General features: G+C 42.7%; 1 protein-coding gene across 2 annotated transcripts; it reads left to right on the top strand.

Annotated features, from left to right (window-relative positions):
• The first annotated feature begins 564 nt into the window (after positions 1-564).
• On the top strand, positions 565-27,253 carry LOC111958662 (fucolectin-1). 2 transcript variants are annotated; one of them, XM_070437246.1, is made up of 7 exons: positions 565-758; positions 1,425-1,464; positions 1,882-1,958; positions 15,733-16,027; positions 16,349-16,503; positions 16,698-16,980; positions 26,074-27,253. In XM_070437246.1, the coding sequence occupies exons 3-7, from the start codon at positions 1,883-1,885 to the stop codon at positions 26,243-26,245; spliced, it is 981 nt and encodes a 326-aa protein (XP_070293347.1). In that variant the 5' UTR covers positions 565-758; positions 1,425-1,464; position 1,882; the 3' UTR covers positions 26,246-27,253. The 2 variants fall into 2 exon arrangements, with proteins under 2 accessions (XP_070293347.1, XP_070293346.1); XM_070437245.1 differs by lacking the exon at positions 1,425-1,464.
• The last annotated feature ends 741 nt before the right edge of the window (positions 27,254-27,994 follow it).

Raw genomic sequence — 27,994 nt, 5'->3', positions numbered from 1 at the left:
CCAGAAGGCAGGTTACAAAAAGGATCCACTGAAGCAAATGTTTCACACAAAAATAAATAAAAACCCATATTTACTCATAGCAAATACCAAAGTCCACTTGAGCATGAAGTCCTCCAATACCTGCTAGCAGCTCTCCCACATGGTGTCCTTGGACAGCCAGAGCCACTCTTGTAGCCTTCTACAAGACACAAGCCAACACATTATTGTTCCCGTCATCGGGACGAATGTGTGAATGTCACAAGGGCACGTTCTCTAGGAGGCTTTTGTCTAGTTCCCAGGATGGTCCTGGGATGTCATTGAGGACCAGATAAGGATGTTTTTAGGACGTTCTCAGGACATTCAGTGTATCAGTTGTCAGGATGTCTTTAATGGTCCCAAAGAAACGTCACTAGGATGTTGTAATGGATCCTGTCCGTCAGTGGTTAGATTCCAGCATTTTACAGAAGTTTCTCTTGTGTTCCCTCCATGAATGCCCGGTCATGAAACAAGCAGCCCTGTTGATGATTAACTGGAGCTGGTTGAGACCTGTCTTATCGCACTGATGTAGGGCTGGAAGTCAAACTATGGAACAGTAGTGCAGGTGACTAATTATCATGGTATGGTAAATTGTTAGGAGGATGTCTTTGGAGACGAGAGGTGGGGGGTGTTTGACTTTGTGACTGGTGTATAAATGAATCAGTCAGATTCAGCTGTCTACAGAGCTTTTACCTACATCACCATCAACGTCAACAGTGACCTTATTTTTGTTGAGTGTGAAGGTAAGAGGATATTACAATCTAATACTATTTGAAATTGTCTTCTATTACGTTATATTTTCTGCCTTACACAACCACACATTAATTGTTGATTTACATAACAGTTATTTCATAATAATAATGTCTTCATTCAGCAGTGGATTGAATTCAGATGGGCATGATGTTCCCATAATCCTTTACTTAAATGCATGCTGATGTATTTGCAAGGAGGCTGTGATTGCAAAGAGACAACAAGCTGGACTGTATTTTATACTGAAAGACTTGTATTCTATTTTTAAAAGTAGCAAGTTCATGAAAGGAGAGAATAGTGCTAAGAGTAATGCAGCACCTCTCATTGTCCTTTCTGCTAATATCATACTCTCTTGAATTACGTTCTTTATTAAGTAGAATTCTTGCAGACATTTAAGTCTGTTATATTAAAATAAGTGCCTTTAAAGAAAAGTTTTATACATCAGATTTTTTATATGAATAAAGTATTTCTAAATAGCCAAAAATCTGCCTTTTGACATGTCCCTTTTCTGAGGAAGATTTTAACCCAAAAATTTCCCCAGGTCTTCACCATAATAGTAAAGCACTAGTTATTATGTTGCTTTGACAATGTCATTTCTGAAGATTATTACTAATTTCACGAGATTAGTGATACATTTACATTTGTCCCTCATTTTCAAGCTCAACTATGCTACGGGAACTGAAGTCTCATTGTCATATGGTGATTACTTTTTAAATAATATTTTCAATTAAAACATAGTGGAAAACTGAGCAAGTCAAGAATAACACTTCAACAATGTTACACATAGATGATAGACTAGAAATGTTGAAAAAAAAGTATAAAATGAATGTCAACATGTGCTCTTTATGACAGAATGTTAAAATGAGTTGAAATGAATAGTATAAAACATTTAAATATTACACTACCCAAAATGCACTCTCTTGGTGTTTATTGTTCTTCTTGAGAGGTGAGTAAAACAATATTTAAAATGTCTTTGTTCAAGTCAGCTGAATTTATACAATTTATAAATTGTGATTGAATTGCAGCCTAACAGATTGTTTCAGTGTTTCTGTCAATGTTTCTGTGAACTGGTTCCTATCAGACCCATTGTTGACTTGCTCTGGGCTTTTCCTCCAGGATGGTGAGATCAGCCATGATGTTCATCTTGTTGACTCTGCTGGAACTGGCATGCTCTATTGGTGCGACCGTCCCAAGTAATCACATCTCTAATTCCTTTCCTCCTGTTAACTGATAGATATACAACCTGGTCTGAGAGCATTTCGTATCATTCTGTACATAAATCCAAGACTCTCCATTTAGTATGATATGTTACGTTTGATATGGTTACATAAGACAGATGGTTACTTAAGGCGAAAACTATAGTAGGGTGGTTAGTTGGATGGATGGATGGATGGATGGGCGGACGTATAACGCGAACCTCTAGCAACCCTAAAATCGTGAGTTTGAATCCTATCATGGACAACTTTAGCTAATTGGCAACRTTTTGACTACTTACTACTTTTGAGCTACATTGCAACTACTTAGCATATTAACTAACCTAACCTCAACCTTTTTCGAGCAACCCTTCCCCTAACCCTAACCTTAACCCTTGACCTAACTCCGAAAAGTAACCCTAACCTTAACCCTAACTCCTAACCCTAACACCTAGCCTAGCTAACGTTAGCCACCTAGCTAGTATGTGTAACTTATCATACTTTTTCAAATTCGTAACATACCATACTTTTAGCAAATTCGTAACATATCATAAGTTTGCAAATATGTAACATATAAAACATTTAGCAAATTCGTAATATGTAATACGAATTGTAATTCTTAACATATCATACGAAATGGGTGATGAACATCCACAAATTAATACATACCATATGAAACATAACATATCGTGCTAAATGGTGTGTTATGCATTTACATACAGCATAATATGAAATGCTCTGAGACCAGGTTGAGATATAATGCCCTTTAAATTAACAGGGCAAGATCTCTTACTATGAAATGTGAGGTAATATTATATCTCAATGTATTTATGACACAACTTGCAGATTTATGTACTAGGATCATATCATTGGCCTTGGTGTTAAAAAGTGATGGCTGAAAGATGGCGCCGACTGACCTGGCAGCTCTGCTTCCAGCTCCTAAGCAACTTTGCAGTATTTCGTTTTTGTGTGTGGAATTTTTAACATTATTATCCCATAGCGTTTTTTGTGTTATTACATACAGCCGGAAATAACTTTTGGATATCAGAGTGGCGGTAACTCACCAGCATTACGACCAGGATTACAACTTTCCTGAATTGGTTGCGTTGTTCGCACCACCCAGGGCAATTTAACTTATCCTAGAGTCTGCTCCAAGACGACGCCGGCGAAGAAGAGGTATTCGGAGTGGACTTCTAGTCCGACTCAGGAGGCGGGCACACCATCCACTGCTTCAGAGTATATTACTTGCTAAAGTTCAGACTCTGGACAATAAAGTAGACAAATCAAATTGTATTGGTCACATATGCAGATGTTAATGTGAGTGTAGCGAAATGCTTATGCTTCTAGTTCCGTCCGTGCAGTAATATCTAACAAGTAATCTAACAATTTCACAACAACTACCTTATACAACTACCTCTTTTTTCCAAGATGGCGTAGCAGTGCAGACGTGGTTTGTCGTCCTCTCTTTTACTTTTTGTATTTTTCGTCCTTTTTGTATATATTTCAATTTATTTTTCAATCTCTTTTCCATTTTTAAACTAAATATACCTTCCGGTAACCTTGCCTCTCTCAATGTGACACGGATCCGCAATTTATTTTTTTAGACCTTAGACAGAACCTCTATCAGAAGCTAGCCATCAGAAGCTAACCAGCTAATTAGCTACTAGCTATTTAGTCACTGTTAGCCACTGCTAGCGCCTTTTACCTTCTACCTTTTACCTGCACAGGCACCAGCCGTTTTTTAGCCTGGATAATACCTGCCAGCCTCAGACTGTTTTTCTCCACTACAACGAAACCCTGGACCATTACTCCTGATCATCACAGCTAGCTAGCTGCCGCTGAGTGACCCAGCCCCGAAGCTAGCCCTGAGCCAGGCGCATCTCCCGGCTAGCAAACAAAATTACTACAACTACAATACCTCTTTCGCCATCTGGCCCGACCCCTTCGTCGACACGGCGCCCCGCCGTACCACCACGACTAGTCCGCAGACGTAATTCCATCCGCTGTGCCCTCAACCGGCCTTTGCCGGATGTCGGAGCAGACGCTTCTACTTACCCCGGCCTGCTAACTTTAAACGCCGTGTCTCCCGCGTGCTAGCGTAGTAACTACTACCCCGCGGCTTCCCTGTTCCATCGATTGCTGTTCACTGGACCCTATGATCACTTYGCTACAAAGCTGATGCCTGCTGGACTGTTCATTTATCACGGTACTCCACTTTGTTTACTTTTTGTTAATCCGTCGGCCCTAGCCCCGAACTCAGGCCCTGTTTGTAGTTAACCGACACTCTCTGCCCATTCATCGCCATTTTACCTGTTGTTGTTATCTTAGCTGATTAGCTGTTGTTATCTTAGCTAGCTCTCCCAATCAACACCTGTGATTGCTTTATGCCTCGCTTTATGTCTCTCTTGAATGTCAATATGCCTTGTATACTGTTGTTTAGGATAGTTATCATTGTTTTAGTTTACTGCGGAGCCCCTAGTCCCACTCAACATGCCTCATATACCTCCTTTGTCCCACCTCCCACACATGCGGTGACCTCACCCAGTATAACCAGCGTGTCCAGAGATGCAACCTCTCTTATCACCACTCGGTGCCTGGGCTTACCTCCACTGTACCCGCACCCCACCATACCCCTGTCTGCACATTATGGCCTGAATCTATTCTACCACACCCAGAAATCTMCTCCTTTTATTCTCTGTCCCCAACGCACTAGACGACCAGTTTTGATAGCCTTTAGCCGTACCCTCATCCTACTCCCCCTCTGTTCCTTGGGTGATGTGGAGGTTAATCCAGGCCCTGCGTGTCCCCAGGCACTCTCATTTGTTGACTTCTGTAATCGAAAAAGCCTTGGTTTCATGCATGTTAACATCAGAAGCCTCCTCAATAAGTTTGTTTTACTCACTGCTTTAGCACACTCCGCCAACCCTGATGTCCTTGCCATGTCTGAATCCTGGCTTAGGAAAGCCACCAAAAATTAGATTTCCATACCCAACTGCAACATTTTGTGTCAAGATAGAACTGCCAAAGGGGGAGGAGTTGCAATCTACTGCAGAGATAGCRTGCAAAGTTCTGTCATACTTTCCAGGTCTATGCCCAAACAATTCAAGCTTCTAATTTTAAAAATTCATCTCTCCAGAAATAAGTCTCTCACTGTTGCCGCCTGCTACCGACCCCCCTCAGCTCCCAGCTGTGCCCTGGACACCATATGTGAATTGATTGACCCCGTCTATCTTTAGAGTTCGTTCTGTTAGGTGACCTAAACTGGGATATGCTTAACACCCCAGCAGTCCTACAATCTAAGCTAGATGCCCTCAACCTCACACAAATTGTCAAGGAACCCACCAGGTACAACCCTAAATCCGTAAACATGGGCACCCTCATAGATATTATCCTGACCAACTTGCCCTCCAAATACACCTCTGCTGTTTTCAATCAGGAGCTCAGCGATCACTGCCTCATTGCCTGCATATGCTATGTGTCCGTTGTCAAACGACCACCCCTCATCACTGTCAAACGCTCCCTAAAACACTCCGGCGAGCAGGCCTTTCTAATTGACCTGYKCCAGGTATCCTGGAAGGATATTGACCTCATCCCGTCAGTCGAGAATGCCTAGTCGTTCTATAAAAGTTATTTCTTCACCATCACCTTAAATAAGCATGCCCCTTTCAAAAAAAAATTGAACTAAGAACAGATATAGCCCTTGGTTCACTCCAGACCTGACTGCCCTTGACCAGCACAAAAACATCCTGTGGCGGACTGCAATAGCATCTAATAGTCCCCGCGATATGCAACTGTTCAGGGAAGTCAGGAACCAATCAGTCAGGAAAGCAAAGGCTAGCTTTTCAAAAAGAAATTTGAATCCTGTAGCTCTAACTCCAAAAAGTTTTGGGATACTGTAAAGTCCATGGAGAACAAGAGCACCTCCTCCCAGCTGCCCACTGCACTGAGGCTAGGTAACACTGTCACCACCGATAAATCCATGATAGAAAAATGCTTATTGAAATTTTAGACTACGGCTGGCCATGCTTTCCTCCTGGCTACCCCAACCCCGGCCAACAGCTCCGCAACCCCTGCAGCTACTTGCCCGAGCGTCAACCAGCTTCTCCTTCACCCAATTCCAGATAGCAGATGTTCTGAAAGAGCTGCAAAACCTGGACCCGAACAAATCAGCTGGGCTAGACAATCTGGACCCTCCGAGATCCCCAAAGATTGGAAAGCTGCCGCGGTCATCCCCCTCTTCAAAGGGGGTGACACTCTAGACCCAAACTGTTATAGACCTATATCCATCATGCCCTGCCTTTCTAAAGTCCTCGAAAGCCAAGTTAATAAACAGATCACTGACCATTTCGAATCCCACCGTACCTTCTCCGCTGTGCAATCCGGTTTCCGAGCTGGTCATGGGTGCACCTCAGCCACGCTCAAGGTCCTAAATGATATCATAACCGCCATCGATAAAAGACAGTACTGTGCAGCCGTCTTCACCAACCTGGCCAAGGCCTTCGGATCTGTCAATCACCGTATTCTTATCGGCAGACTCAATAGCCTTGGTTTCTCAAATGACTGCCTCGCCTGGTTCACCAATTACTTCGCAGACAGAGTTCAGTGTGTCAAATCGGAGGGCCTGTTGTCCGGACCTCTGGCAGTCTCTATGGGGGTACCACAGGGTTCATTTCTAGGGCCGACTCTTTTCTCTGTATATATCAACAATGTCGCTCTTGCTGCGGGTGATTCCCTGATCCACCTCTACCTCTTCTTTGGACACACTGTTAACTAACCTCCAAACGAGCTTCAATGCCATACCACACACCTTCCGTGGCCTCCAACTGCTCTTAAACGCTAGTAAAACCAAATGCATGCTTTTCAACCGTTCGCTGCCCGCACCTGCCCGCCCGACTAGCATCACTACTCTGGATGGTTCTGACCTAGAATATGTGGACAACTACAAATACCTAGGTGTCTGATTAGACTGTAAACTCTCCTTCCAGACTCATATCAAACATCTCCAATCCAAAATCAAATCTAGAATCGGCTTTCTATTTCGCAACAAAGCCTCCTTCACTCACGCAGCCAAACTTACCCTAGTAAAATGTACTATCCTACCGATCCTCGACTTCGGCGGTGTCATCTACAAAATAGCTTCCAATACTCTACTCAGCAAACTGGATGCAGTCTATCACAGTGCCATCTGTTTTGTTACCAAAGCCCCTTACACCACCCACCACTGCAACCTGTATGCTTTACATGTATGCTCCTGTATGTTCTCTGCTGCCAGTGACTGGAATGAATTGCAAAAATCGCTGAAGCTGCAGACTTACATTTCCCTCACTAACTTTAAACATCAGCTATCTGAGCAGCTAACCAATCGCTGCAGCTGTACATAGTCCATCTGTAAATAGCCCACCCAATCTAGCTACCTCATCCCCATATTGTTTTTATTTACTTTTCTGCTCTTTTGCACACCAGTATCACTACTTGCACATCATCATCTGCTCATCTATCACTCCGGTGTTAATCTGCTAAATTGTAATTACTTCGCCTCTTTGGCCAATTTATTGCCTTACCTCTTCACGCCATTTGCACACACTGTATATAGACTTTCTTTTTTTTCTATTGTGTTATTGACTGTACGCTTGTTTATTCCATGTGTAACTCTGTGTTGTTGTTGTTTGTGTCGCACTGCTTTGCTTTATCTTGGCCAGGTCGCAGTTGTAAATGAGAACTTGTTCTCAACTAGCTTACCTGGTTAATAAAGGTGAAATTTAAAAAATTTACAGAAAAATACACACAAGTGTAAAGGAATGAATAAGAATATGTACATATAAATATATGGATGAGCGATGGCCGAACGGTACAGTATATACATATGAGATGAGTAATGTAGGGTATGTAAACATTATATAAAGTGGCATTGTTTAAAGTGACTAGTGATATATTTGTTACATCACATTTTTTATTTTTAAAGTGGCTAGATATTTGAGTCAGTATGTTGGCAGCAGCCACTCAATGTTAGTGATGGCTGTTTAACAGTCTGATGGCCTTGAGATAGAAGCTGTTTTTCATTCTCTCGGACCCAGCTTTGATTTACTGACCTCGCCTTCTGGATGATAGCGGGGACAACAGGCAGTGACTCGGGTGATTGTTGTCCTTGATTATCTTTTTGGCCTTCCTGTGACATCGGGTGGCGTAGGTGTCAGGGCGGGCAGGTAGTTTGCCCCCTGGTGATGCGTTGTGCAGACCTCACTACCCTCTGGAGAGCCTTGCGGATGTGGGTGGAGCAGTTGCAATACCAGGCGGTGATACAGCCCGACAGGATGCTCTCGATTGTGCATCTGTAAAAGTTTGTAAGTGTTTTTGGTGACAAGCCAAATTTCTTCAGCCTCCTGAGGTTGAAGAGGCGCTGTTGCGCCTTCTTCACCACGCTGTCTGGGTGGGTGGACCATTTCAGTTTGTCCGTGATGTGTACGCCGAGGAACTTAAAACTTTCCACCTTCTCCACTGCTGTCTTGTCGATGTGGATAGGGGGTGCTCCCTCTGCTGTTTCCTGAAGTCTACGATCATCTCCTTTGTTTTGTTTACGTTGAGTGACAGGTTATTTTCCTGACACCACACTCCAAGGGCCCTCACCTCCTCCCTGTAGGCCATCTTGTCGTTGTTGGTAATCAAGCCTACCACTGTAGCGCCGTCTGCAAACTTGATGATTGAGTTGGAGGCGTGCATGGCCACGCAGTCATGGGTGAACAGGGAGTACAGGAGAGGGCTGAGCACGCACCCTTGTGGGGCCCCAGTGTTGAGGATCAGCGGGCTGGAGATGTTGTTTCCTACCCTCACCACCTGTGGGCGGCCCGTCAGAAAGTCCAGGACCCAGTTGCACAGGGCGGGGTCGAGACCCAGGGTCTCGAGCTTAATGAAGAGTTTGGAGGGTACTATGGTGTTTAATGCTGAGCTGTAGTCGATGAACAGCATTCTTACATAGGTATTCCTCTTTGTCCAGATAGGTTAGGGTGTCAGGTAGGGTGGAGGTGATGTGATCCTTGACTAGTCTCTCAAAACACTTCATGATGACGGAAGTGAGTGCTACGGGGCGATAGTCGTTTAACTCAGTTACCTTAGCTTTCTTGGGAACAGGAACAATGGTGGCCCACTTGAAGCATGTGGGAACAGCAGACTGGGATAGGGATTGATTGAATATATCCGTAAACACACCAGCCAGCTGGTCAGCTTTGCGAGGGTTAACACATTTAAATGTTTTACTTACGTTGGCTGCTGTGAAGGAGAGCCCGCAGGTTTTAGTAGCGGGCCATGTCAGTGGCACTGAAACCACATATCCTGAGGCGGCATTTATTGTAGCTGTGGATTTTAACATAGCAAATTTGAGGAAAATGCTACCGAAGTTCTATCAACAAATTGACTGTAGTGAAGGGAAAACACACGACCACTGCTATTCTTTGCCTACAAGGCCCTCCCCCGCCTCGGCAAATCAAATCACGACTCCATTTTGCTCCTCCCTTCCTATAGGCAGAAACTCAAACAGGAAGTACCTGTGATAAGGTCTATTCAACGCTGGTCTAACCAATCAGAATCCATGCTTCACTGAGTTCCTCAGGAAGTGTAAAGGGGATGCTGTTCCCACTGTGACTATTAAAACATACCCAAACCAGAAACCGTGGGTAGATGGCATCATTAATGCTAAACTGAAAGCGCAAGCCACCGCATTTAACCATGGCAAGGTGACTGCGAATATGCTTGAATACAAACAGTGAAGTTATTTCCTCTGTACAGAGACAAAGTGGAGTCACAATTCAAAGGTTCAGACACAAGACGTATGTGGCAGGGTCTACAGACAATCATGGACTACAAAGGGAAAACCAGCCAAGACATTTAAGCGTGTAAACCCTCGCAAGGCTGCCGCCCCAGATGGCATCCCTAGCCGCATCCTCAGAGCATGCGCAGACCAGCTGGGTGGAGTGTTTACCGACATATTCAATCTCTCACTATCCCAGTCTGCTGTCCCTACCTGCTTCAAGATGTCCACCATTGTTCCTGTACCCAAGAAAGCAAAGGTAACTGTACTAAATGACTATCGTCCCGTAGCACTCACTTCTGTCATCCTGAAGTGCTCTGAGAGGCTAGTTAAGGATCATATCACCTCTACCTTACCTGACACCCTAGACCCACTTAAATTTGCTTACCGCCCCAAAAGATCCACAGATGATGCAATCGCCATTGCACTGCACATTGCCCTATCCCATCTGGACAAGAGGAATACCTATGTAAGAATGTAAGGGCCCTGGATCTGAATCCCGCCCTGTGCAACTGGGTCCTGGACTTCCCGATGGGCCGCCCCCAGGTGGTGAAGGTAGGTAACACCACTTTCACTCACCGATCCTCAACACAGGGGCCCCACAAAGTTGTGTGCTCAGCCCCTTCCTGTACTCCCTTTACACTCATGACTGCATGGCCACACATGCCTCAAACTCAATCATCAAGTTTGCAGATGACACAACTATAGTAGGCCTGCTTACCAACAATGAAGAGACTATCAGAACTCAGGATAAGACCTAGATGCAGACAGTTAGAGTCACAGATGTTTCTTGACCCAAACAGGGGGCAGGCAAAAGACAGGTCAAAGGCAGGCAGAGGTCCGTAATTCAGGGCAGAGTCAGGCAGGTACAGAACGGCAGGCAGGCTCGGGGTCAGGGCAAACAGAATGGTCAGAACCGGGGAAACTAGGAAACAGAACTTGATAAAGCAGGGAGAAGGGAAAACCCGCTAGTAAGACCTGACAAGACAAGATGAACTAGCAACAGACAAACAGAGAACACAGTTATAAATACACTGGGGATAATGAGGAAGATAGGCGACACCTGGAGGGGGGTGGAGACAAGCACACACCAAATCAAATTTTATTGGCCACATACTCATGGTGAGCAGATGTTAATGTGAGTGTAGCTTAATGCTTATGCTTCTAGTTCCGACAGTGCAGTAATATCTAACAAGTAATGTAACAAATTCACAACGACTACCTTATACACACAAATGTTAAGGGATGGAATAAGAATATGTACATATAAATATATGGATGAGCAATGGCCGTGCGGCCTAGACAAGATGCAATAGATGGTATAAAATACAGTATATTCATATGGGATGTGTAATGTAGGATATGTAAACATTATTAAAGTGGCATTATTTAAAGTGACTAGTGATACCATTATTAAATCCATTTATTAAAAGTGGCCAGTGATTTGAGTATGTATGTTGGCAGCAGCCTGTCTATGTTAGTGATGGCTGTTTAACCTCTCTGGGATATGTGGAACGGTAGCGTCCCACCTGGCCAACATCCAGTGAAAATGCAGAGCGCCAAATTCAAATAAATTACTATAAAAATTTAACTTACATGAAATCACATATTTAATATACCAAATTAAAGCTACACTTGTTGTGAATCCAGCCAACGTGTCAAATTTCAAAAATGCTTTACGGCAAAAGCAAACAATGCTATTATCTGAGGATAGCACCCAAGCAAACAATCACAGACCATCATATTTCAACCCTCCTGGCGCGACACAAAACGCAGAAATAAAGATATAATTCATGCCTTACCTTTGACGAGCTTCCTCTGTTGGCACTCCAATATGTATAGTTTTACAGAGTGCTGATATAGTTTTACAGACAGCAATACTTTTTAGCACTCTGTAAAACTATGTCAATAGCAATGATAAAACTCTGAAACGTACTTGTTTCAATCGTCTCACACTCCCTTATAACAATACCTATATGATTCACCTTGGGATGCTTTATTTATTTAACATTACGGACTTCTACACCGGAGTAATCTGCGACACATACCTTTCTCTCTGTGTTTTCTTGGACTGAGAAGAACGGTAGCTACGGTTAGTATCAGGGTGTTAGTAGGTGACGTAAGCACCCAGATTAAATAAAATACATTCAATGAAAGAAAAACCGAAGATGTTAATATCATCAAGCTACTGTAGCTGCCTACTTAACATTAACAGGCAATACTAGTAGCGCAACAATTGAAAATAGAAACCAAAGGTTAAGTTCCTGGCGATCATAGCGATCTGACTCCCCCCTTCTGTCTGAACTTGGAATATTCCTTTTTGCGGGCTTGGGCCACTGACCCTTAACCTGGAGGTTCTGTTTTGCGTTGTGCACTAGTTTGATGTAATAACCATTTTAACTCTCTTACACTGGCACCACACAGCCAGGTCTCTGACCTCCTCCCTATAGGCTGTCTCATCGTTGTCAGTGATCAGGCCTACCACAGTTGTGTCATCGGCAGACTTAATGATGGTGTTGGAGTCATGCCTGGCCATGCAGTCATGAGTGAACAGGGAGTACAGGAGGCACGCACCCCTGAGGGGCCCCTTTGTTGAGGTGGTGGATGTGTTGTTACCTACCCTTACCACCTGGGGGCAGCCCGTCAGGAAGTCCAGGATCCAGTTGCAGAAGCAGGTGTTTAGTCCCAGGGTCCTTTGCTTAGTGATGAACTTTGAGAGCACTATGATGTTGAACGCTGAGCTGTAGTCAATGAATAGCATTCTCACATAGGTGTTCCTTTTGTCCACGTGGGAAAGGGTAGTGTGGAGTACAATCGAGTTGGCATCATCTGTGGATCTGTTGGGGCGGTGGGCAAATTGGTGTGGGTCTAGGGTTTCTGGTATAATGGTGTTGATGTGAGCCATGACTAGCTTTTCAAAGCATTTCATGGCTACAGACGTGAGTGCTATGAGTCGGTAGTCATTTAGGCAGGTTATCTTAGTGTTCTTGGGCACAGGGACTTTGGGGGTCTGCTAGAAACATGTTGTTATTACAGACTCAGTCAGTGACAGGTTAAAAATGTCAGTGAATACACTTGCAAGGTGGTCAGTGCATGCTTGGAGTACATATCCTGGTAATCCGTCTGGCACCTGCGGCCTTGTGAATATTGACCTGTTTAAAGGTCTTACTCACAACGGCTTCGGAGCTCATGATCACACAGTCGTCTGGAACAGCTGATGCTCTCATGCCTGTTTCAGTGTTACTTGCCTCGAGTGCGAGCATAGAAGTGATTTAACTGTCTGGTAGGCTCGTGTCGCTGGGCAGCTTGCGGCTGTGCTTCCCTTTGTAGTCTGTAATAGTTCGCAAGCCCTGCCACATCTGACGAGCGTCAGAGCCGGTGTAATACGATTCAATCTTAGTCCTGTATTGATGCTTTGCCTGTTTGATGGTTCGTCAGAGAGCATAGTGGGATTTCTTAACAGCATCCGGGTTGGAGTCCCGCTCCTTGAAAGCGGCAGCTCTACCCTTTAGCTCAGTGCGGATGTTGCCTGTAATCCATGACTTCTGGTTGGGGTATTTATGTACAGTCACTGTGGGGACGACGTCATCGATGCACTTATTGATGAAGCCAGTGACTGATGCGGTGTACTCCTTAATGCCATCGGAAGAATCCTGGAACATATTCCAGTCTGTGTTAGCAAACAGTCCTGTAGCTTAGCATCTGCTTCATCTGCTTCAAATGGAGGCTGGGGGAGAGCTTTGTACGCATCTCTGTGTGTGGAGTAAAGGTGGTCTAGAGATCTTTTTAGGTAAAACGGATTTAAGTTTCCCTGCGTTAAAGTCCCCGGCCACTAGGAGCGCCGCCTCTGGATGAGCTTTCCCTATTTGCTTATGGCCGTATACAGCTCATTAATTGCGGACTTCGTGTCAGCAACGGTTTGTGGTGGTAAATAGACAGCTACGAAGAATATAGATGAAAACTCTCTTGGTAAATAGTGTGGTCTACAACTTATCATGAGATACTCTACCTCAGACAAGCAAACCCTCGAGTCTTCCTTAGATGTCATGCACCAGCTGTTGTTTACAAATATACATAGACCGCCACCCCTCGTCTTTCCAGAGGCGCCTGTTCTATACTGCCGAATAAGTGTAAAACCCGCCAGCTGTATGTTATTCATGTCGTCGTTCAGCCACGACTCGGTGAAACGTAAGATATTACAGTTTTTAATGTCCAGTTGGTAGAAAATACGTGCTCGTAGTTTGTCCATTTTATTATCCAATGATTGTACTTTGGCTAATAGGACCGATGGTAAAGTCAGATTACCCACTCGCCGTCGGATACTTACAAGGCACCCAGACCTACGTCCCCGATATCTCCCTCTCTTTCTCCAGCGAATGACGGGGATGAGGGCCTTATCGGGTGTCTGGAGTAAATCCTTTTCGTCCTACTCGTTAAAGAAAAAAATCTTCTTCCAGTACAGGGTGAGCAATCGCTGTCCTGATATCTAGAAGCTCTGCCCGGTCATAAGAGACGGTGGCAGAAACATTATGTACAAAATAAGTTACAAATAACTTGATAAAACACACACAATAGCACAATTGGTCAGGGGACCGCAAAACGTGCCCATTACAACTTTGTGGACGCTTTTACCAGAGGGTGCCAAACTGCCTGCTAGTGTTATCACGATACAAAAAAGTTTATTTCGATACCGATACCAGGTTTAGTATCATGATATATGATGCCAAAACCATACAACGGCAAAAATAATATTTTGAGTGTTGTTAACCTTTAATTCAAGTGCGCATGCACTTAACATTTTTGTAACGGTTTTCTTCCTGGGATGAAGGAGAGGACCAAAACGCAGCGCGGCTAGTGTTCAACATAATTTAATAAAGAATATGTGAACACTACAAACAACAAAACAATAAATGTGAAAACCGAAAACAGTCCTATCTGGTGCAGAACACAAAGACAGAAGACAACCACCCACAATCCCCAACACAAAACAAGCCACCTATATATGATTCTCAATCAGGGACAACGATTGACAGCTGCCTCTGATTGAGAACCATATCAGGCTGAACACAGAAACAGACAAACTAGACACACAACATAGAATTCCCACCCAGCTCACGTCCTGACCAACACTAAACAAGCAAAACACATAAGAACTATGGTCAGGACGTGACAATTTTTGTTTGGTTAGCAGCATTTCTGTAGCACACACACACATGTGATGGAGTTTGCAAAACACATGGCCACTGGATTGATGCAAATAATCATGATTCTGACAGGTAGGCATAGGCCACTTTGTAGATAACTTTTAAATGAAAAAGTTCTTAGGAAAGCATACCCGCACCGCACACACAGAGCAAATTTAATAATTTATAATAAGTTAAATACATTTAGTTGATTTCCAAACGTGAGACAAATTTAATAGAAGTACCAAAAGTAACAAAATTCTATAACCAAACCGTTTTTCATGTTGTAGTTTCAATACCGCTGCAAAAGTGAYCCGCTCTGTTCTCAGAAGTGATGATGGCTGGATGCTGGATTATCATGCACTGCATTATGCCATTGTGACATTGTGCTGGCACATGTGAACCAGAGCCTTGAGTATTTTATTTTCTCCACGTATCAGAACTTAAGGAATACATTTAATGTATTATTACTTAATGTCATTTTATTTTATGAAAATGTCACTTAATACGTTATTTTAAACATGACTATGGATTCATTATCATCTACATCGGCGGCCATTCAGTCTTGCGCCTCCACGTTAAGTTTGCAATGAGCATCCCTTCTAGGATGTTTTCATATCACCTGAATTCATGTTTGTTCCAAATGTCATACTTTTATCTACCACGTAACATATTTATTTCGCTAAGGCCCCGCCCGGACTTTCAGCAGATTAGAAAACTTTGTTATTCTGTTTTGACAGCATCATTAAATTGCTCCTCTATACTCACTCAATGATATGTTTCCCTGCAGGAAATCTTGCCTTGCGTGGAAAAGCTACACAGTCAAACCTCATTGAGAGCATATGGCACGGTTACAGTCATGCCTCCAATGCCATTGATGGGAACCGCGATTCACATTTTCATCATGGGTCCTGCACTGCCACTGAGGAATCCACTAACCCCTGGTGGAGAGTGGACCTGCTTGATACCTACATAGTCACCTCCATCACCGTCACCAACAGAGGGGATGCTGTTCCTGAGAGACTTAACGGGGCTGAGATACGAATAGGAAATTCTTTAGTGGACAATGGCATTCATAACCCTCTGTGAGTCAAGATACTGTGGTTTTTGAAYTTGCATTTACAATGTGTTGTTACTGTTTATGTCCATGAAGAACTCAATTAGAGTGACCAGAATATACATAGTGGACATACTGTAGATAAAAACCCATGCAGGCAGGACAGATAGAATCAAGCAATGCTGGTGAAAAGTTTCAACCCCACTCACAGGTTACCACCAGAATACAGGCACAGTTGTAGATATCAGCATATCATCTCCTGTGTCTTGTTTGTTTAGTTTAAGTAAAGTTATATAGCATATGATGCAGTATCTTGACAGAGGTCAGTAAAACCCATTTCTCTCTCCAGGGCTAAAACAATTCCCTCCGTTCCAGTTGGCAGTTCTCTCACCCTTGCCTTTGACCCAGGCTTCAAAGGACGCTATGTGACTGTGGTTCTACCAGGCCAGCATAGACTTCTGACACTCTGTGAAGTGGAGGTTTACGGCTACCTTGCCCCAACCGGTCAGAACTTATATTCATATTATGAACAGTATCTTAAAGTGCAACTTTTGTTATTTTCTCTGTAATGGTAGGTTAAACATGATCCACTCTGAAAGTAACCTCTACGATCACAGTGCATGCAAATGCTTACACAAATTCAAACAAATTGTTTGATAAGATGATAGTTAATGTGCATTATGCTCTATTTTGTCCAGGAGATAATGTGGCTCTATATGGAAAGGCCACCCAGTCGTCTTTGTATGAGTTTGGCATTCCAGGCAATGCTATTGACGGGAATCGCAACGCTATTTTGATGGGAGGGTCCTGCACCCACACTCTACAGGACATCAACGCCTGGTGGAGGGTGGACCTTCTGAAGACCTACAAAGTGTTCTCCATCATCATCACCAACACAGTCGACAGTGTTTCCAGCAGACTCAATGGAGCTGAGATTCGCATTGGAAACTCCCTGGAAAACAATGGCATCGACAATCCTAGGTGAATTAATGTAGGAGAGTTGAGGTCCATTTAACTTTAAGATCCTACTTATTCCAGGGTTTTTCTTTATTTTTACTATTATCTACATTGTAGAATTGTAGAAAACTATGAAATAACACATATGGAATCATGTAGTAACCAAAAGAAGTGTTCAACAAATGAAAATATATTTCATATTTGAGATTTTTCAAAGTAGCTACCCTTTGCCTTGATGACAGCTTTGCACACTCTTGGCATTCTCTCAACCAGCTTCACCTGGAATGCTTTTACAACAGTTTTGAAGGAGTTCCCACATATGCTGAGCACTTGTTGGCTTTCCTTCCTTCTGCGGTCCAACTCATCCCAAACCATCTCATTTGGGTTGAGGTCGGGTGATTGTGGAGGCCAGGTCGTCTCATGCAGCACTCCATCGCTCTCATTCTTGGTCAAATAGCCCTTACACAGACACATGCGGAGATTGTCTGTTCACCTACTGTGCATCTCACAAAGACGCGGCAGTTGGAACCAAAAATCTCAAATTTGGACACATCAGACCATAGGACAGATTTCCACCGATCTAATGTCCATTGCTCGTGCAAGTCTCTTCTTATTGGTGTCCTTTAGTAGTGGTTTCTTTGCGGCAATTCGACCATGAAGGCCTGATTCACGCAGTCTCCTCTGAACAGCTGATGTTGAGATGTGTCTGTTACTTGAACTCTGTGAAGCATTTATTTGGGCTGCAGTTTCTGAGGCCGGTAACTCTAATGAACTTATCCTCTGCAGCAGAGGTAACTCTGGGTCTTCCTTTACTGTGCCGGTCCTCATGAGAGCTAGTTTCATCATAGCGCCTGATGGTTTTTGCGACTGCACTTGAAGAAACTTTCAAAGTTCTTGAAATGTTCCGCATTGACTGACCTTCATGTCTTATTGTAATGATGGACTGTCGTTTCTCTTTGCTTATTTGAGCTGTTCTTGCCATAATATGGACTTGGACTTTTACAAAATAGGGCTATCTTCTGTATACCACCCTTACCTTGTCACAATACAACTGATTGACTCAAACACATTAAGAAGGAAAGAAATTCCACAAATTAACAAGGCACACCTGTTAATTGGAATGCATTACAGGTGACTACCTCATGAAGCTGGTTGAGAGAATGTCAAGAGTGTGCAAAGCTGTCATCAAGGCTAAGAGTGGCTATTTGAAGAATCTCAAATATAAAATATATTTTGATTTGTTTAAAACGTTTTTGGTTACTACATGATTCCATAAGTGTTATTTCATAGTTTTGATGTCTTCACTATTATTTTACAATGTAGGAAATAGTAAAAATAAAGAAAAACCCTTGAATGAGTAGGTGTTCTAAAATGTTTGACCAGTAGTGTATATAAATTCAGCAAAAAAGAAACATCCTCTCGCTGTCAACTGCGTTTATTTTCAGCAAATTTAATTAACATGTGTAAATATTTGTATGAACATAACAGATTCAAACAACTGAGACATTAACTGAACAAGTTCCACAGACATGTGACTAACAGAAATTGAATAATGTGTCCCTGAACAAAGGGGGGGGGGGGGTCAAAATTAAAAGTAACATTCAGTATCTGGTGTGGCCACCAGATTATAAGTACTGCAGTGCATCTCCTCCTCATGGACTACATCAGATTTGCCAGTTCTTGCTGTGAGATGTTACCCCACTCTTCCACCAAGGTATCTGCAAGTTCCCGGACATTTCTGGGGGGGAATGGCCCTAGCCCTCACCCTCCTATCCAACAGGTCCCAGACGTGCTCAATGAGATTGAGATCCGCGGCTCTTCACTGGCCATGGCAGAATACTGACATTCCTGTCTGCAAGGAAATCACACACAGAATGAGCAGTTTAACTGGTGGCATGTCTTGCTGGAGGGTCATGTCAGGAAGAGCCTGCAGGAAGGGACCACATGAGGGAGGAGGAGTCTTCCCTGTAACGCACAGATTTGAGATTGCCTGCAATAACAACAAGCTCAGTCCGATGATGCTGTGACACACCGCCCCAGACCATGACGGACCCTCCACCTCCAAATCGATCCCGCTCCAGAGTACAGTCCTCTGTGTAATGCTCATTCCTTCAATGATAAACGTGAATCTGACCATCACCGCTGGTGAGACAAAACCGCGACTTGTCAGAGCACTTTTTGCCAGTCCTGTCTGGTCCAGCGACGGTGGGTTTGTGACAAAAGGCGACGTTGTTGCCGGTGATGTCTGGTGAGGACCTGCCTTACAACAGGCCTACAAGCCCTCAGTCCAGTCTCTCTCAGCCTTTTGCGGACAGTCTGAGCACTGATGGAGGGATTGTTCGTTCCTGGTGAAACTCGGGCAGTTGTTGTTGCCATTCTGTATCTGTCCCGCAGGTGTGATGTTCGGATGTTTTTCAATCCTGTGCAGGTGTTGTTACACGTGGTCTGCCACTGCGAGGACAATCAGCTGTCCTTCCTGTCTCTCTGTAGCGCTGTCTTAGGCATCTCACAGTATGGACATTGCAATTTATTGCCCTGGCCACATCTGCAGTCCTCATGCCTCCTTGCAGCATGCCTAAGGCACGTTCACGCAGACGAGCAGGGACCCTGGGCATCTTTCTTTTGGTGTTTTTCAGTCAGTAGAAAGGCTTCTTTAGTGTCCTAAGTTTTCATAACTGTGACCTTAATTGCCTACCATCTGTAAGCTGTTAGTGTCTTAACGACCGTTCCACAGGTGCATGTTCATTAATTGTTTATGGTTCATTGAACAATCATGGGAAACAGTGTTTAAACGCTTTACAATGAAGATCTGTGAACTTATTTGGATTTTTACGAATTATCTTTGAAAGACAGGTTCCATGAAAAAGGGACGTTTCTTTTTTTGCTGAGTTACATATGGAAAGTACCAAAACAAATGATATATTTTAATTTTTATTTCACCTTTATTTAACCAGGTAGGCCGGTTGAGAACAAGTTCTCATCAATTGCAACCTGGCCAAGATAAAGCAAAGCGGTGCGACAAAAACAACACAGAGTTACACACAAACAAACGTACAGTCAATAACACAATAGAAAAATCTATGTACATTGTGTGTAAAAGTAGAAGAGTACGGAGGTAAGGCAATAAATAGGCCATAGATGCGAAATAATGGCAATTTAGCATTAACACTGGAGTGATAGATGTGCAGARGATGATGTGCAAGTAGAGATACTGGGGTGCAAAAAAGCAAGAGGATGAACAGCAATATGGGGATGAGGTAGTTGGGTGTGCTATTTACAGATTGGCTGTGTACAGGTACATTGATCGGTAAGCTGCTCTGACAGCTGATGCTTAAAGTTAGAGAGGGAGATATAAGACTCCAGCTTCAGTGATTTTTGCAATTCGTTCCAGTCATTGGCAACAGAGAACTGGAAGGAAAGGCGGCCAAAGGAAGTGTTGGATTTTGGGGATGACCAGTGAAATATACCTGCTGGAGCACGTGCTACGGGTGGGTGTTGCTATGGTGATCAGTGAGCTGAGATAAGGCGGGGCTTTACCTAGCAAAGACTTATAGATGACCTTGAACCAGTGGGTTTGGCYACGAATATGTAGTGAGGGCCAGCCAACAAGAGCATACAAGTGGCAGTGGTGGGTAGTATATGGGGCTTTGGTGACAGAATGGATAGCACTGTGATAGACTACATCCAGTTTGCTGAGTAGAGTGTTGGGGGCTATTTTGTAAGTGACATTACCGAAGTCAAGGATCGTTAGGATAGTCAGTTTTACGAGGGTATGTTTGGCAGCGTGAGTGAAGGATGCTTTGTTGCGAAATAGGAAGCCCATTCTAGATTTACATTTTGGATTGGAGATGCTTATTGTGAGTCTGTGTCACGTTCTGACCTTTATTTCCTATGTTTTGTCTTTATTTAGTATGGTCAGGGCGTGAGTTGGGGTGGGCAGTCTATGTTTGTATTTCTATGTTTTCCTATTTCTGTGTTTGGCCTGATATGGTTCTCAATCAGAGGCAGGTGTTTTGTGTTGTCTCTGATTGGGAACCATATTTAGGTAGCCTGTTCTGTGTTGGGTTTTGTTGGGTGGTTGTTTTCAGTCTTTGTGTGTCTGCACCAGATAGAACTGTTTCGGTTGTCACTTTTGTTGTTTTGTATTTTGAGTGTTCACCTTTTATTAAAGTAAGATGAACAATTACCACGCTGCGCATTGGTCCTCCGATCCTAACTTATCCTCCTCAGACGAGGAAGACGACAGCCGTTACAGTCTGGAAAGAGAGTTTACAGTCTAACCTGACACCTAGGTATTTGTAGTTGTCCACATATTCTTGGTCAGAACCGTCCAGAGTAGTGATGCTAGAGGTGGATCAGAGAATCACCAGCAGCAAGAGCGACATCATTGATATATATACAGAGAAAAGAGTCCGCCCGAGAATTGAACCCTGTGGCACCCCCATAGGGACTTCAAAAGGTCCGGACAACAGACCCTCCAATTTGACACACTGAACTCTGAGAAGTAATTGGTGAACCAGGCGAGCCAGTCATTTGAGAAGCCAAGGCTATTGAGTCTGCCGATAAGAATGCGGTGATTGACTGAGTCGAAAGCCTTGGCCAGGTCGATGAACACGGCTGCACAGTACTGTCTTTTATCGATGGCGGTTATGATATCGTTTAGGACCTTGAGTGTGGCTGAGGTGCACCCATGACCAGCTCGGAAACTAGATTGCATAGTGGAGAAGGTACGGTGGGATTCTATATGGTCTGTGATCTGTTTGTTAACTTGGCTTTCAAAGATTTTAGGAAGGCAGGGCAGGATGGATATAGGTCTATAACAGTTTGGGTCTAGAGTGTCTCCCCCTTTGATTAGGGGGATGATTGCAGCAGCTTTCCAATCTTTGGGGATCTCAGACGATACTAAAGAGAGATTGAACAGGCTAGTAATAGGGGTTGCAACAATTTCGGCTGATAATTTTACAAAGAAGAGTGTCCAGATTGTCTAGCCCAGCTGATTTATAGGGATCCAGATTTTGCAGCTCTTTCAGAACATCAGCTATCTGGATTGGGTGAAGGAGAAGGGGGGGGGGGGGGGGAGCTTGTGAAAGTTGCTACAGGGGGTGCTGAGCTGTTGGCCGGGGTAGGGCTAGCCAGGTGGAAAGCATGGCCAGCCTCAGAAAAATGCTTATTGAAATGATCGATTATCGTAGATTTATCGGTGGTGACAGTGTTTCCTAGCTTCAGTGCAGTGGGCAGCTGGGAGGCTGTCTCTTATACACATCTAGATGTGTATAAGAGACAGGATTTATAGGGATCCAGATTTTGCAGCTCTTTCAGAACATCAGCTATCTGGATTGGGTGAAGGACTGTCTCTTATACACATCTAGATGTGTATAAGAGACAGGGGCGTGAGTTGGGTTGGGCATTCTATGTTTTTTTCCTATGTTTTCTTTTCTATGTGTTTGGCCTGGTATGGTTCCCAATCAGAGGCAGCTGTCTATCGTTGTCTCTGATTGAGAACCATATTTAGGTAGCCTTTTTCCACCTGGTGTTTGTGGGTAGTTGTTTCCTGTTTTGTCTTGTGTCACCTTTCAGGACTGTTTCGATTTTCGTTGTTTCACTTTGTTATTTTGTATTTCGTGTTCAGTTATATTAAATTAACATGGACACTTACCACGCTGCGTTTTGGTCCGATCTTTCCTGTTCCTCAGATGAAGAAGATCGTTACAGGTATGGTTGTGTCGTGTCTTTGGCATCATTAACGTGAAGACTGTTATTTTATCAAATCAATTCTCTGTAATTATTATTACGTGATTAAACGAATCATGTTAATGTAATTAACTAGGAAGTCGGGGCACCAAGGAAAATCTTRAGATTCCAAAGTTATACTTTTCCTGATATAACTCTTCAGATATTTTAATATCTAATCAATTAGTCATCTAATTAATTAATTATTCTTTACCTCACGTTAGTCTCATTCCAAACGTCGTAAATTGTTGATTATCTGCACGAACCCAGCCTTTACTATGAATCAMCCATACATCAATTGTCTTAATCAATTGATTATACTAACTAACTAAATCAATATTTACAACTAACTAAATATAGGGGAGGTTAGGGGAGGTTCCCTAGTGGGCTACGCCGATATGACGGCTTGTTGGACAAAGGGAAGTGGATGTGGACTGAGAAGGGCGGGAAAAATGAAAAGGCTGTCACTACACAGTTGATAATTTTATTAATTAAAATTCTAATCCTTTGCACATGAACACTCACTCATTCGGGAATAATTGTAATCAATATATATTTACGCTCAGTGTGTCGTCGTGATCTCTGTTGGAATCGTCCGTCTTTCTGTTGGAACGTTCATCCGCARGTCTCTCTCTCTGCTTTCCTGAAGTCTTTCGTGGTTAGAATGGTTACTTCAGAGTACCATTCAGAAATGTTCTTATAGAATAGATGTTTCGGCGGTTGTCGGTCTTCGCATGTCAGGTTGACATCATTCCTAGCTGCAGACTAGTAATTAGTATCGAAGAGTTGCTCTTATTCTGTCCATGGCCAATAACTTAGTTAAACTTTAAAGGGAAAACAATTCTCTCACATTAACGGTTCAACATCACCTTACATCATTTCACAAATAGTTTCATCTTTACTCATTCATTTGATACAATAATTAGATGCAAACCTCAGGCACCTGTATAAACAAAGTTATGGTAATGTGGCTGTATTGTCTTTCATGAGGTCACAAACATGAAACAAAATGGACCGGGTCGTAGCTGGCTTCTCCACCGACCGTTTACACATTCTCCAAAACATGGATATTGTTCAGTTCTCAAGATCTGTGATGTAGAAGATGTTCCTTTGTTCTCTCTGTGTCTCTTTCTGCATGGACAGGAATTTACGACCTGAGATAACAGAATCTGGGTGTAGGAGAGGAGAGAGGGGAAGGCACTCGCTCTACCCAAAGAGGGCCARGTCATGACAGTTGTATCCCCCATATACTGTATATAACATTCTATTGGTTGCAATAACTTGTATAATAWTTTAAATTGAAAAATTATAAGTTTWGAATCTGGCGTCATACATTTTAAAGATTAGTTGAAGCAATGAAGCATGGAAAAACAACGTAGCCTATCAGCAGGAAAGGTGGAGCTATAAACATATAAAMAAATACAGTACCTTCGGAAAGTATTCAGGCACCTTGACTTTTTCCACATTTTGTTACGTTACAGCCTTATTCTAAAATGGATTAAATACAAAAACATCCTCAGCAATCTACACACAATACCCCATAATGACAAATCAAAAACTTTTTTTTWTTTTWATGTTTGCTAATTTAATACAAATAAAAACAGAAATACCTTATTTKCATAAGTATTCAGTCCCTTTGTTATGAGACTCGAAATTGAGCTCAGGTGCATCCTGTTTCCAATGATCATCCTTGAGATGTTGTACAACTTTATTGGAGTCCACCTGTGGTAAATTCAATTGATTGGACATAATTTGGAAAGGCACACACCTGTCTATATAAGGTTCCACAGTTGACAGTGCATGTCAGAGCAAAAAACAAGACATGAGGTAGAAAGAGTTGTCTGTAGAGCTCCAAGACAGGATTGTGTCGAGGCACAGATCTGGGGAAGGGTACCAAAAAATGGCCTCCAGAGAAGTCCAGAGAAGGGCATTGGTCAGGGAGGTGACCAAGAACCTGATGGTCACTCTAACAGAGGTCTAGAGTTCCTCTGTGGAGATGGGAGAACCTTCCAGGAGGACAACCATCTCTGCAGCACTCCACCAATCAGYCATTTATGGTTGAGTGGCCAGACGGAAGCCACTCCTCAGTAAAAGGCACATGACAGCCCACTTGGAGCTTGCCAAACGGCAACTAAAGACTCTCAGACCATGGGAAACAAGACTCTCTGGCATGAATGTCAAGCATCACTTCTGGAGGAAACCTGGCACCATCCCTACGGTGAAGCATGGTGGAGGCAGCAGCCGTGCTTTGGGGATGTTTTTCAGTGGCAGGAACTGGAAGAGTAGTCAYGATCGAGGTAAAGATGYATGGAGCAAAGTACAGAGATCCTTGATGAAAACCTGCTCCAGAGTGCTCAGTACCTCAGACTGGGGTGAAGGTTCACCTTCCAACAGGACAACGACCCTAAACACACAACCAAGACAACGCAGGAGTGGCTTCGGGACAAGTCTCTGAATGTCCTTGTGTGGCCCAGCCAGAGCCCGGACTTGAAGCTGATCAAACATCTCTGGAGAGACCTGAAAATAGCTGTTCAGCAACGCTCCTCATCCAACCTGATTGAGAGGATCTGCAGAGAGGAGTGGGAAAAACTCACCAAATACAGGTGTGCCAAGCTTGTAGCGTCATACCCAAGAAYATTCAAGGCTGTAATCATCGCCAAAGGTGCTTCATCAAAGTAAAGGGTTGGAATACTTATGTACATTTGATATTTCAGTTTTTTTTATACATTTGCTAACATTTCTAAAATCCTGTTTTTGCTTTGTCATTATGGGGTATTGAGTGTGTAGATTGATGAGGGAGAAAACTATTGAATCCATTTTAAAATAAGGCTGTAACCTACCAAAATGTCAAAAGTCAAGTGGTCTGAATACTTTCTGAAGGCACTAAATCCTGCCTAATTTACTTAATGGTTATGTTAAAGGGGCAATCTGTGATTGGTACATCAATTTTTATACTTTTAAATTAACGATTCATACCCAAAGTAATGCTGATTTTTTTTAGAAGTATATAACTCATAAATACCTCATAAGCTTAGTTCAACTGTAATACCCCATAAGAACCCACAATCTAAAATAGTTTTCTCCAATGTTTGTAAACAATTTAGATTTAAATAAACACTTTATAGCCTCAAAACATTGTTAAAACTCTACTTTTCATATTATGGATGGTCAGTCCTTGCATCCACAGCTCTGAATATGAATTTGAAAGAGGTTACATTAATCCAGCCTCATRCTCAGCTTTTTACCAAAACATTGGTGGGGTGTCTCAGATGGGCACTTTCTTATTTTTATTTAACCTTTATTTAACTACTTTAATATCCATTTGGAATTGAACAGAAGTTGCTATCAGTAGGTACTATAGTAGTTTGTTTCTGTTTTATCCTGCAGGTGTGCTGTGATCTCCTCTATCCCAGCTGGCACTTCTAGCACCTTCCAGTGTACCGGCATGGAGGGTCGATATGTCAACGTGGTCATTCCAGGGAGGAAGGAGTTCCTGACCTTGTGTGAGGTGGAGGTGTACGGGTCACCCCTGGATGGGACTGGGCCTACATGTAACTAAATCACATCATTAATTCTAACAGCACCCTGCAATGTTTGGGGAATGTATTGTCTTACGAAAAACAATTAATATTATTTAGTATACTTCCAGTATGTTAATTATCAAAAATGTGTATTTACTTTCAGTATARAAAAACAAATTTGGTCCACTATTCTGGAAGTTCTTCTTGCACACTGTTTTTGGAAGTTTGGGTATAAATTGGCCAACATTTTTTTGTAACACTTAAAAACAATATATTCATACATTTTATGTAGCCTGAATTATTGGTGAGATGGTTCTCATTCATACTTAGAAATACATATAATGCTGTAATAGTATTGCTATTATGCTAAAATGAATTAAAGGTGATATCTTGGATCTGGAATTATTCCATTATGTATTTGGTTGTTTGTGCTTGTAGTCTGTAAATAGGTCCATTTTGGCCTCTGTACAATAATCCACTCTTTGCCACATCCTGTTCCCTCTAAAGTTGTAACCCTATCTTCTACTCTAAATTATTCAATTGTGGTCGGAATTACTGCAGATTACTTTATTGCTTGCAGCTTTATTGCTTGCTGGCCTCGTATCATAAGACATGGTGAACAAAGTTTGAAGGACCATAAACATAAGCAAATATTTACCAGCTGCATTAATAGACGGCTGAATGCTACTCAGATGACCAGACGAGGACCAAACCAAATCAAGCATACATCAACATACGTTTTGTCACGCCCTGACCATAGAGAGCTTTTTATTCTTTATGTTGGTTAGGTCGGGGTGTGACTAGGGTGGGTCATCTAGGTGTTTATATGTCTATGTTGGCCTGTTATGGTTCCCAATCAGAGGCAGCTGTTTATCGTTGTCTCTGATTGGGGATCATATTTAGGCAGCCATTCCCCTTTGTGCTTTGTGGGATCTTGTCTAGGTATAGTTGCCTGTGAGCACTACTCTGAGCTTCACGTTTCGTTTGTTCGCTTTATTGTTTTTGTTATTTGAGTTTTTCTTCCTAATAAAAAGGATGGAAACATACTGCGCTGCATTTTGATCCTTATGACGATCGTGACACATTTAAACTCCACTGGACGTTAGGTAAGAGAATATGACAGAATCCTCCAGTAGTCCATTGAATGCCTTTAACCTTATTTGGACATAATACTAGTGATGCTAATTTGTTTACGTAATGTGTATTTTAATTGTACTTAATAAAACAAACATGAAAAATCAAGTGAATACTACCATAGGCAACACCATGGGGTTATTAACATGAGAAGGAATACAGTGCCTTTGAAAGTACTTTTTCCACATGGTTGCTGCATCATGTTATGGGTATTTGTGTAATTGTTAAGGCCTGGGGAGGTTTTCAGGATAAATAGGAAACGGAATGCAGCTAAGCACAGGCAAAATCCTAGAGGAAAACCTGATTCAGTCTGTTTTCCACCAGATACTATGAGATTAATTCACCTTTCATCAGGAGAATAACCTAAAACATYAGGCCAAATCTACACTGGAGTTGCTTACCAAGAAGACAGTGAATGTTCCTGAGTGTCCGAGTTACAGTTTTAAATTAAACCTACTTAAAAATCTATGGCAATACCTGAAAATGGTTGTCTAGTAATGATCAACAACCAAGCTGACAGACCTTGAACAACTTTGAAAAGAATAATGGGCAAATGTTGCTCAATCCAGGTGTGGAAAGCTCTTAGAGACTTACCCAGAAAGACGAGGTTCTAATCTCGTTCCTGGTACTTCATAGTACAAAAACATCAACTC

The sequence above is a fragment of the Salvelinus sp. IW2-2015 genome, linkage group LG35, assembly GCF_002910315.2.
Source record: "Salvelinus sp. IW2-2015 linkage group LG35, ASM291031v2, whole genome shotgun sequence".
NCBI classification, from domain to species: domain Eukaryota; kingdom Metazoa; phylum Chordata; class Actinopteri; order Salmoniformes; family Salmonidae; genus Salvelinus; species Salvelinus sp. IW2-2015.
The sequence above is the reverse complement of the archived record's forward strand: the minus strand, read 5'-3'. Positions and strand labels throughout refer to the sequence as shown.